At 65.2% G+C, this 9,636-nt stretch overlaps 1 protein-coding gene across 1 annotated transcript; it reads left to right on the top strand.

Moving 5' to 3' along the window:
* The first annotated feature begins 353 nt into the window (after window positions 1-353).
* Tbx2 (T-box transcription factor 2) lies at window positions 354-8,718 on the top strand. The gene is made up of 7 exons (XM_021658420.2): window positions 354-822; window positions 1,938-2,205; window positions 3,147-3,293; window positions 4,418-4,494; window positions 4,585-4,748; window positions 5,061-5,653; window positions 7,618-8,718. The coding sequence occupies exons 1-7, from the start codon at window positions 425-427 to the stop codon at window positions 8,053-8,055; spliced, it is 2,085 nt and encodes a 694-aa protein (XP_021514095.2). The 5' UTR covers window positions 354-424; the 3' UTR covers window positions 8,056-8,718.
* Window positions 8,719-9,636: the final 918 nt, after the last annotated feature.

Below are 9,636 nucleotides of genomic sequence, written 5' to 3'. Positions count from 1 at the left end.
CGGCTTCCGACACCTTCTCCCGGGCCCCCCCCTCCCGCCCGGAGCTGTCAAAACCCCGCCCCCGGAGACCCACAATTGGTCCAAAAAGCGTAAAATCAGCAATCAAGGGGGGCCTGGCTCGTTAGCGCAGGGGGACCCGAGCGGGGCCGGACCTGTGAGGGAGTCACAGTTTTCCAGAGATCGGGGCGAGATCTGCGCGGCCGCGCGTGCTCCCCGGCGCCCGAGCCGGCCAGCCCAGCCCCGCCGGGCCCCTCCGCCCCCGCGCCGAGCCCCGCGCCCCTCGGCCGAGCGCGGCACGGGCCGCCGGGAGGAGCCGCCGCCCGGGCCGTTCGCCCTCCGCGCGCGCCGCCGCCCGGGCCGGGGGTCCGAGCCGCGCGCCCCCGGCCCCGGCCCCGGCCCCCGGGCGCCCGGGCCGGATGCCCCGATGAGAGAGCCGGCGCTGGCGGCCGGCGCCATGGCTTACCACCCGTTCCCCGCGCCGCGGCCCGCCGACTTCCCCATGTCCGCCTTCCTGGCGGCGGCGCAGCCCTCCTTCTTCCCGGCGCTGGCGCTGCCGCCCGGCGCGCTGGCCAAGCCGCTGCCCGACCCGGGCCTGGCGGCGGCGGCGGCGGCGGCGGCGGCGGCCGAGGCGGGGCTGCACGTCTCGGCGCTCGGCCCGCACCCGCCCGCCGCCGCCGCCGCCGCCGCGCATCTGCGCTCGCTCAAGAGCCTGGAGCCCGACGACGAGGTGGAGGACGACCCCAAGGTGACGCTGGAGGCCAAGGAGCTGTGGGACCAGTTCCACAAGCTGGGCACCGAGATGGTCATCACCAAGTCCGGGAGGTAGGGCGGCCGGGAGGCCGGGGGCCCCGGGCGGGCGGGGGGACCGGACGGCAGCCGCCGTCCCCGGCTGGTGCTCTCAGCCAGCCCCGCTCCGGCCCCAGCGCCGCGCTCCCCTCCACAGACAAGCAAGCTGGCTTTTTTATATTTTTATATTTTTTACTTTTTTATTTTTCGTTTGGCACCGGAGCGGATGAAAAGGAAAAAAAAAGCAAACATCTCTCGATTGAAATCAAACGAAAACACGCTCCTAAAGAATTGTCCCAGCCTGGTCCCGAGTCCCACAGCCCCAGTGGCTGGGCTCCGGCCGGTCTTGTCTGCCCCTGGCCGTCTTGCTTTGCTGTCTCCGGGTCGGTCTAGGAGTCCCTAAGAGAAGGAGCCTTCCCCGGTTCCCCGGATGGTGCGCTCCGAGCCCCGGAGCCTCTAGTGGAACTCGCATCCCGCCTCCGGCCAGCTCCAGACCGGCCGCTTGGTTCCGGCAGGGCAGCGAGCTCTTGAGCCCGCAGCTAGGCCCCGGAGAAGGTCTCGCTTGTCCTTGGAGCTTGGAGCTCAGGAGCAGCCACCTCCTGGGACCTTAGAGACAGAAGGAAAGCACAATCCCCCATCCGCCCAACATTTGAGCCTCTGACATTGCAGGCCTCGGGTTCCCCGTTCACCCTGATCACCCGAAACGCCGGGCCCAGGAGCCCTGATCAAGGCTCCGAATCCTTTCCCCAGACAAAGACCTTGCTGGTCTGTTTCTACGACCCCTGTCCCGAGCCGTTTATTTCTGACCGAACTTGAGAGTAATTCAGAAAAACTCAGCGTGTTTCTAAAAGGCCTAGTTTTCCTTTCCTGGGCATCTCAGCTCAGAGTGGAGGAAAGGTCCCCAGACAGGAGTGCATAAGCCACCCAAGGCTTTGCAAAGCAGGGCCTGGCCAGCAGAAAGGAGATGGATGTCTTGGGAGTCAGCATAGGGCTTCCCTTCCCCGGCGGGAGCCACGAGCACGGCCATTGTAGAGGGCATTGTGACAAACACGGATGGGGAAACTTCAGGCAGGACTGTCCAGCCACCAGGAAGGGAAGGGGGCGAAGCAGAGCCGGGTCCCAATGGCATGTCCCCCTTCCCTCCCTCCGAGGCGGATGTTCCCCCCCTTCAAGGTGCGAGTCAGTGGCCTGGACAAGAAGGCCAAGTACATCCTGCTGATGGACATCGTGGCTGCAGACGACTGTCGCTACAAGTTTCACAACTCACGGTGGATGGTGGCAGGCAAGGCTGACCCAGAGATGCCCAAGCGCATGTACATCCACCCGGACAGTCCGGCCACGGGCGAGCAGTGGATGGCCAAGCCCGTGGCCTTCCACAAGCTGAAGCTGACCAACAACATTTCCGACAAGCACGGCTTTGTGAGTGTGGGCAGAGCAGGAAGGGGTTGAGGGCCTGGGTGCAGTCGGTCTCAGTGGCCTGGGCAGAGGGAGGCTAGAGGATTTCTAGAGGGGGGCATCAGTGGGACCCCTGGAAAGCTCCTGTCTGGGTCACTGCCCTGTAGGCCAGGTAAGCTGGGCCTGGGCTTCCAGAGCCCAGTTCTGCAGGCCTGGGGAAGAGCGTGTGTCCACAGTTTATGGGAAGCTCCAGGGTGCCCTCAACCTCAGTTCCTTTCCATCAGGGTTCTGAGAGCCCCTCCTAGAGTCAAGACTGAGGCAGGTGCTATAGAGAATGGGCCAAGCAGCCCAGGTTCTGTGGAGGTCACCCTGCTATGGGCTTGTAGAAGTCGAGCTTGGCAAACCTGCCATGACTCACTCCGGCAGCTAGCCCTTTCCTAAGGCCGGAGAGTCCACAATTAAATCTGCTCTCCTCCTCGGGCCTTCTGGAGATCTTTCCCTCCGTTAAGGCAGAGGTCCAGGCAAGGGAAAGCGTAAGGAACTCTCCATTTCTGCCTGAGCCAAGGTCCCAGCAAATGACGGAGGGTTCAGGGTTCGCTGAGCAAGTGAAGCCTCACATTGATACACACACACACACACACACACACACATACACACAAACACACACCTCTTTCTGGAGTATTTCAGGAGCTCATTAATGCCAGGGAAAAGGGAAGTAAAAGAATGAAATTGGGTTTTATTTGTTTCCGTTTTGTTTCATTTCTTTTTCCAACTTGGGGGGGTGTAATTGAAAGACAGGAGCTGTAGAGCTGTGAAAAAGAAAAAAAAAAGAGCGTGAGAAAAAATAGAAAATGAAGTGCAGGTGAAAATAATAGAGAGAGAGAGAGAAAAACCTGTCAGTCCCCGGTAGCAGGAAGGTTTGGGACTAGCAGGGAACTGCTGGCTGAGCCCTGGGCTCTTCGCAGACGATCCTGAACTCCATGCACAAGTACCAGCCTCGTTTCCACATCGTCCGAGCCAACGACATCCTCAAGCTACCCTACAGCACCTTCCGCACCTACGTCTTCCCCGAGACCGACTTCATCGCCGTCACTGCCTACCAGAACGACAAGGTGTGCTGGGCAGGAAGCGGATTTGGCCCCTGCATCCATCTACACCTCCCCACCCCCCACCCCGACATTTACGGGCGCCTACCCCTCCAATTGAAACCCACCAGACAGCAGCAGCCCTGTGGAGCGCTTGACGAGCTCGCCACCCACTCAGATTCGCATGAGCAGCACCCACAGAAATCCCCCGGGCTCCCTCTCATACCCACACAGACACACACACTCCCCTGAGGCACTGGAACAGCTGGGCCATAGCTGGAGTGGAGATGTTTACTTAGCAATTAGTAGAGACTCAGGCTCCCGCTGACATTTTTACATTTTATTCGTTCATTTCTTGGCTCAGGACTGGGAATCTAAATGAAAAGAGGGCGCCTGAGGCAGTCTGCCCAAGCTCTACAGATGCTAGGAACTCAGGGTCCAATTTTTACTCTCCAAGGGAGCCAGAGAGCGGGACAGGTGGCCCAGCCCTGCTGAGCTCCTCTAAGCCACTGTCCGGGGCCAGCCAGGCCGCAGGCCCTTTGGGAGAGGCTGAGCGCGTTCTCCCTCAGGTGAAAGGGCTTTTCCCGCCTGCCTGTGCCCTCGTAGGTCACCCTCCACTAAAGGAGAGGGTTCTTAGAGTCTCTGGTTGTGTCTTTGTAAACGAGGGGTCTGTCTGGCAAAACCCATTACACGGCGCGTCTTAGCTGTGTGTGGAAGCAGGAGAATTCGTTGGGTTTCTTAGGCATTTGTTTGCTTGTTTGTTTGTTTGTTTGTAAACTTGCCCTTCCGGGCCTGCCTGGACCTGCGGGCTTGGGTGTGCGGGCTTGAGTATTTGTCTGTGCTGGGGAAGAGTTTAACCTGAGTGACTGCAGGAGCCTGTTTGTTTGCCTGGGCCTGTGCGCGCGTGCTGAGGGATTCTCCTTTGAATAAGGCTTTTTGGAGGCCCCGTCGCTCTCCTAGATGTCCGCCCGCCCACCCGCCGGGCTCCCTGCAACTACCCCAGCCATTGGCACTACCCCACCCCCGACCCCGGCCGGCTCTCCATTCCGTAGCCCGTAGCCGCTGACCGCGGGGCGCCCCGGCCCCCCACCCCACCCCCAAGGTTGGGAGAGCCGGGTCTTGACTTTAGCACCGCTCCCCCGGCCCCGCAGATCACGCAGCTGAAGATCGACAACAACCCGTTCGCCAAGGGCTTCCGGGACACCGGGAACGGCCGTCGGGAGAAGAGGTGAGGGCCGGGCCGGGGGGGGGCACCCCGGGGCGCGGGGAGGCGGCGACCGCCAGCGACGGCGCTGAGCGCTCCCCCGCTCGCCCCCAGGAAGCAGCTCACGCTGCCCACCCTGCGCCTGTACGAGGAGCACTGCAAGCCGGAGCGGGACGGCGCTGACTCCGACGCCTCGTCCTGCGAGCCCCCGGCCGCGCGCGAGCCGCCGCCCTCCCCCGGCGCCGCGCCCAGCCCCCTGCGCCTGCCCCGGGCGCGAGGTGAGCGGGGCCTTCCGAGTATGGGGGGGGGCTGAGGCCAGCGCTCGGCTCAGCTTCCAGGCCTAAAGGAACGTCCCCGGGACGAGGCGGGACCCCCCGCTGTGGCCCCCCGCGGGAGGACCGTCCCCCGCGGCCAGGCCGGCTGGGAGGACGCGGAGCCGGGGCCTGCCGCGGCCTGGGCGGCTGGGGACGAGCCTCCCCGCCGGGCCCGTCCTCCTCCGGGGTGGGAGCGGGCTCCGGGCTCCCCGGGGGGGGGCTGGGCGCCGCGTGGGTCCCCCCCCCCCGCTAACCCCGCTCCCGGTCCCCCCACAGCCGAGGAGAAGCCTTGCGCGGCCGACAGCGACGCCGAGCCCGAGCGCCCCGGCGAGGAGCGCACCGCCGCCGCCCCGGGCCGCAGCCCCCCGCGGGACCCCAGCCCCGCCCGCCCCGCCGAGCCCCGAGAGCGGCGCAGCCCGGAGCGGGGCGCCGGGGAGCCGGCCGACGGCCCGCGGGGCGCGGAGAGGGAGCGCGCCGAGGCCCGGCGCAGGGACGAGGGGCGCAGGGACGCGGGCGAGGCCAAGGAGGCCGGCCCGGCGCCGCTGGTGGTGCAGACGGACGGCGCGTCCCCGCTGGGCGCCGGCCACCTGCCCGGCCTGGCCTTCTCCAGCCACCTGCCGGGGCAGCAGTTCTTCGGGCCGCTGGGCGCCGGCCAGCCGCTCTTCCTGCACCCCGGACAGTTCGCCGTGGGCCCCGGGGCCTTCTCCGCCATGGGCATGGGCCACCTGCTGGCCTCGGTGGCCGGCGGCGGCGCGGGGCCCGGGGGCGCGGCCGGGCTGGACGCGGGCGGCCTGGGCCCCGCAGCCAGCGCCGCCGGCACCGCGGCGCCCTTCCCCTTCCACCTCTCCCAGCACATGCTGGCGTCTCAGGTAAGGCCCGGGGCCCGGGGGGGGGGGGCGGGGGCAGGGCAGCTCGGCGGGGCGAGGCGGGCAGAGGGCCGCGGGCCTGGTCCTCGGGTCCTCCAGGAGAGGCCGACCCCGTCCGCAGGAGAGCCACCTCGGTCCCCGGGGGTCAGGACCGACAGGGTAACCCGGGCGCCGCTCCTGACCCCTGGGCGACCTTAGGACTCCCTGGGCCTCGCTGGGCCCGGTTCCTCCTCCGCAACCCCGGCGAGGCGGCGGAGGGGCCCCTTAAGACTTCCGAACGAGGGGCGCCCCGGGGCTGCAAGGGGTCGCTTTTTTTCCGACCCACCTCCCGGCGGCCCTGAAGGGCCTTGCGGCCGGAAGGACGGAGCAGGGGATTGTGCCCTCTTTTCCGCACAGCTGGCCACCAAAATGACTCACCCCCAGACACCCCGGCCCCCGGAGGGCCTCCAGGAGGGTGCCAGTCCTGACGAGGAGCAGGACCGGCCTCCGCCCTGCTCTGAGCCCCCTCGCTCTCGCTCACACCCGGGGAAGGGGCTAGCCTCTCCCCGCGGGCTCCCCCCAGACCCCGGGCCCCGGGGGAGAGCTTATGGCACCTCGGCCGGCGGCGGCGTTCTAAGGAGATGGAGGCGCAGAGCAGCCTCTTCAGTTACTTGGGCGGAATATTCCCTGCGGGAAGATTTGGAATCTCTTCACTCAGTTTCTTCCCTCTGAGGTTTCTGGCAAATTGAACCCTCGAGATCTTATCTCCAGGGAAGGCAAACAGGAGTTTGGATTTTCGAGAAAATGGCTTTGGTTCAGAAGCAAATATGTGTAAAATGGGGGCGCGGGGGGGGGGGAGAGACCACTCAGAAAATGAGTTTTGAACAGAGCTTGTCATCGGGGTGTGCGCAGAGTTTGAGGTGCCAGCATCCCCCTGACTCTGAACCCCTGGCTTTCTGTGAATGTCTCTTCTCCAACCGACTCTGGTCATGGAGGACAGGCGGAAGGCTTTTGGGCACAGCCAGGAAGTAGGTGCGGGTCCAGGGAGAGGGTAGCCCAGAGTTGATGATAAACCAGTCGGCAGAGCAGCTACAGGGTGAGCTACAGCTGTGTGTCAGGCAAAGCCAAGATTTGGGAACTTCGACGTTTTCTCCCCTTTTGCCAACCTTGAGGTACCACCCAGGTCCGAGGCGCACGGGGTTGGGGGGAGCTTGTCCTTCTGTTCATTCCCAGGGGGCCAAGCTGCTTCTTGGTCTCCCCCTGTCTGAAGCAGGACGCGGGCCTTCTCCATCTCTAGGAATGCCCGCCCTGGTCACCCGCCCCGCAGGCACACACGCTGGCACCTAAGGCATCATCTCAGCGGCCAGATAATCCCAAATCGGGGGAACCGAGTGCCCGGTGCCCGGACTTTCCTGGCTGCCCTGCCATCTGCCAGCTAAGACTGCGTCCCGCCCTCAGCTGCCACAGAAGTGCCGCCAGTCAGACACGCCGGCCAGTTCGTGACCTGGTCGGCACCTGGGTCCTGGCCTCGCTGGCACAGGAGACCCCTCGGGCGGGCAAGCAGGCAGGAGGCTTGAACTCGCAGCCTTCCAGGCCTGTGGTCCCGTAGCAGCCTGGAACGCGCAGACAGGAGGAATGGGAGAGCGGCTGCTCCGCACGAGCAGGACCTGGGCTGCCGGCCCCAGCCGCCGCCACCTGGCCCAGCGCCTGTCCATTCTTCCCTCGAGGCCTTTGCCCGCGCTAGTGCGGCCAGTTCATATTTATTCTCTTACCCCACAAGACACCAGCGCCGAGCAGGAGATGCCTTTGCATCTCGCCCGCGGGGCTCGGCCCTGGCAGGCTGGCCCACCTCCACCTGAGAGCCTGCGGTTGCCCAGCGGACTCTGCTCTTACAGCCCCAAGGAATGAGCGAGGAGCGCGGGGCTGCAGCATTCCGGCAGCCCCCTGCACGACAGACGTCTAACCCCCCTCCCCTCTGCTTCTTCCAGGGAATCCCAATGCCCACCTTCGGGGGCCTCTTCCCCTACCCCTACACCTACATGGCAGCCGCGGCCGCCGCCGCCTCCGCTCTGCCCGCCAGCAGCGCCGCCGCCGCCGCCGCCTCCCTGTCGCGGAGTCCGTTCCTGGGCAGCGCCCGGCCCCGCCTGCGCTTCAGCCCCTACCAGATCCCGGTCAGCATCCCGCCTAGCGCCAGCCTCCTTACCACCGGGCTGGCCGCAGACGGCTCCAAGGCCGCGGGGAACAGCCGCGAACCTAGCCCGCTGCCCGAGATGGCTCTCCGGAAAGCGGGGGGCCCGTCCCGAGGGGCTCTGTCGCCCGGCGGCTCAGCCAAAGAGGCGGCCAGCGAACTGCAGAGCATCCAGAGACTGGTGAGTGGGCTGGAGAGCCAGCGAGCCCTCTCCCCAGGCCGGGAGTCCCCCAAGTGAGGGGCCGCCCGGCTGCCGCGCTGCCACACGAGCCCCCCACCCCGGGCTGGGCTGTCCGCCTCGGCCGCTTGGGACGCGTACAGCACAGAGGGTATTTATTTAACTAAAGGAGCAAAAGCAGGCTTCCGCGGCCAGAACAGAGCCTCGAGCGGCAGGCCGGGGGTCTGGGCCGCCCCCCTGGGGGTCTCAAGGAGGAATCCGTCTACCCGGATCGCAGCCACTATGGAGCCCCTGGATTTGATCCAGACCCGCTGGAGAGCCGAGAAGGGGGCGCCTCCTCTCAACACGATGGGGATGGTCTCTCTCCAAGCCCCGCGGCCCCCTTGGAAGCCAGAACGCGCATTGGCTTCGAAAAGCATCCCGACGATCTCCGGCCTTGGGCCTGGATGTCGTCAGAAACTGGGGTGAAGGACGCTGGAGCCAGAGAGGCCCTTCTGAAGCCGGTGTAGACCTGAGCTGGGAGGATTCCTGTCCATTTGCTCTTCCCACCTGTACCCCACCAGAGACGGCGCCACTCCTCCTCCTCCTCCTCCTCCTGGGTCAGCGGGGAAAGGTGCACTTCAGCTTTGAGTCCCCAGGGGGCAAAAGATATTTATGAAATAAATGGTAATTTGTGTAAATAAGCTCTAAGGTTCCCAGAAGATACAAATTCGTATTAATTTATTCCAAGTGTACAGTGCTGTGTACATATGTTTAGAGATGAACTCATAGCGTTTAATTTTTTTTTTCATTTTACATGAGCATCTATATTGTACAGGGCCCCCAGAGTCCTTGGCTGCTGGGGGAGGGGGAGGGGGAGGCCCACCCCGCGGGGCCCCTCCGCCTCCGCGCCCCGGTTTTACCCACCCGGCCCAAGGGCCCCACCTCAGGTTTTCACTTTTTGCTCCGGAGGGAGAACGAGGCGAGTCAATAATAAAACGCTACGATGCGAAGTGAACCGCGCCGTGCGCTCTGTGGGCCGCGCGGGGCTGGGGCTCGGTGGGCGCAGGAGAGGGGGGCCGGGGCGGACACAGGCGAGGCGCCCCTACCTGGCCGCGGCTGCAGCGCGGCGAGGGCGGCGGCACGGCTGGGCGGGTGCAGGGCCGAGGCCCGGCGCAGGCTGGGCCGCAGGACTCGGGCCCTCGGCCCGGGCTCCCCCTGCTGGCCACTCGCTGCGCGTCCGCGGCTCCTGCCGCTCCCGGTACCCGGCCGCGCGGGTCAGGCTAAGCCCAGCAAAGTGGCCTGGACTCCCGACTTAGGTTTCTAGGACCCCGTGGAAACCCCTTTTCACCACCCCTTTCCAAGCTCTCTGGGAACATGATCTGGGGAAAGGGGTGCTTCCCTTTTCACTCTCTCTGAGAGGTAGAAAGAGACAGAGAGAGAGATGGAGACACACGGAGAGACAGAGAGAGCTGGGGAGGGGCTGGTGACCACGTGCCTTCCACACCAGGGTCTCCGGGATTCTCACCCATCGCTCTGCCTTCTGGAATCACTCGGTGTTTGGGCAGCTGAGGAGAGAGCGCGGTAAAGCCTGACCTAAAAGTTCCTCCTTAGGCCTCCCGAGGTGTGAGTGTCAGTGAAGTGTCCCCTCCCCTGCCTCAG

Source organism: Meriones unguiculatus, chromosome 7 (genome assembly GCF_030254825.1).
Source record: "Meriones unguiculatus strain TT.TT164.6M chromosome 7, Bangor_MerUng_6.1, whole genome shotgun sequence".
In the NCBI taxonomy this organism is placed as follows: Eukaryota; Metazoa; Chordata; class Mammalia; order Rodentia; family Muridae; genus Meriones; species Meriones unguiculatus.
Note: the sequence above shows the minus strand (reverse complement) of the source record. Positions and strands in the feature narration are given on the sequence as shown.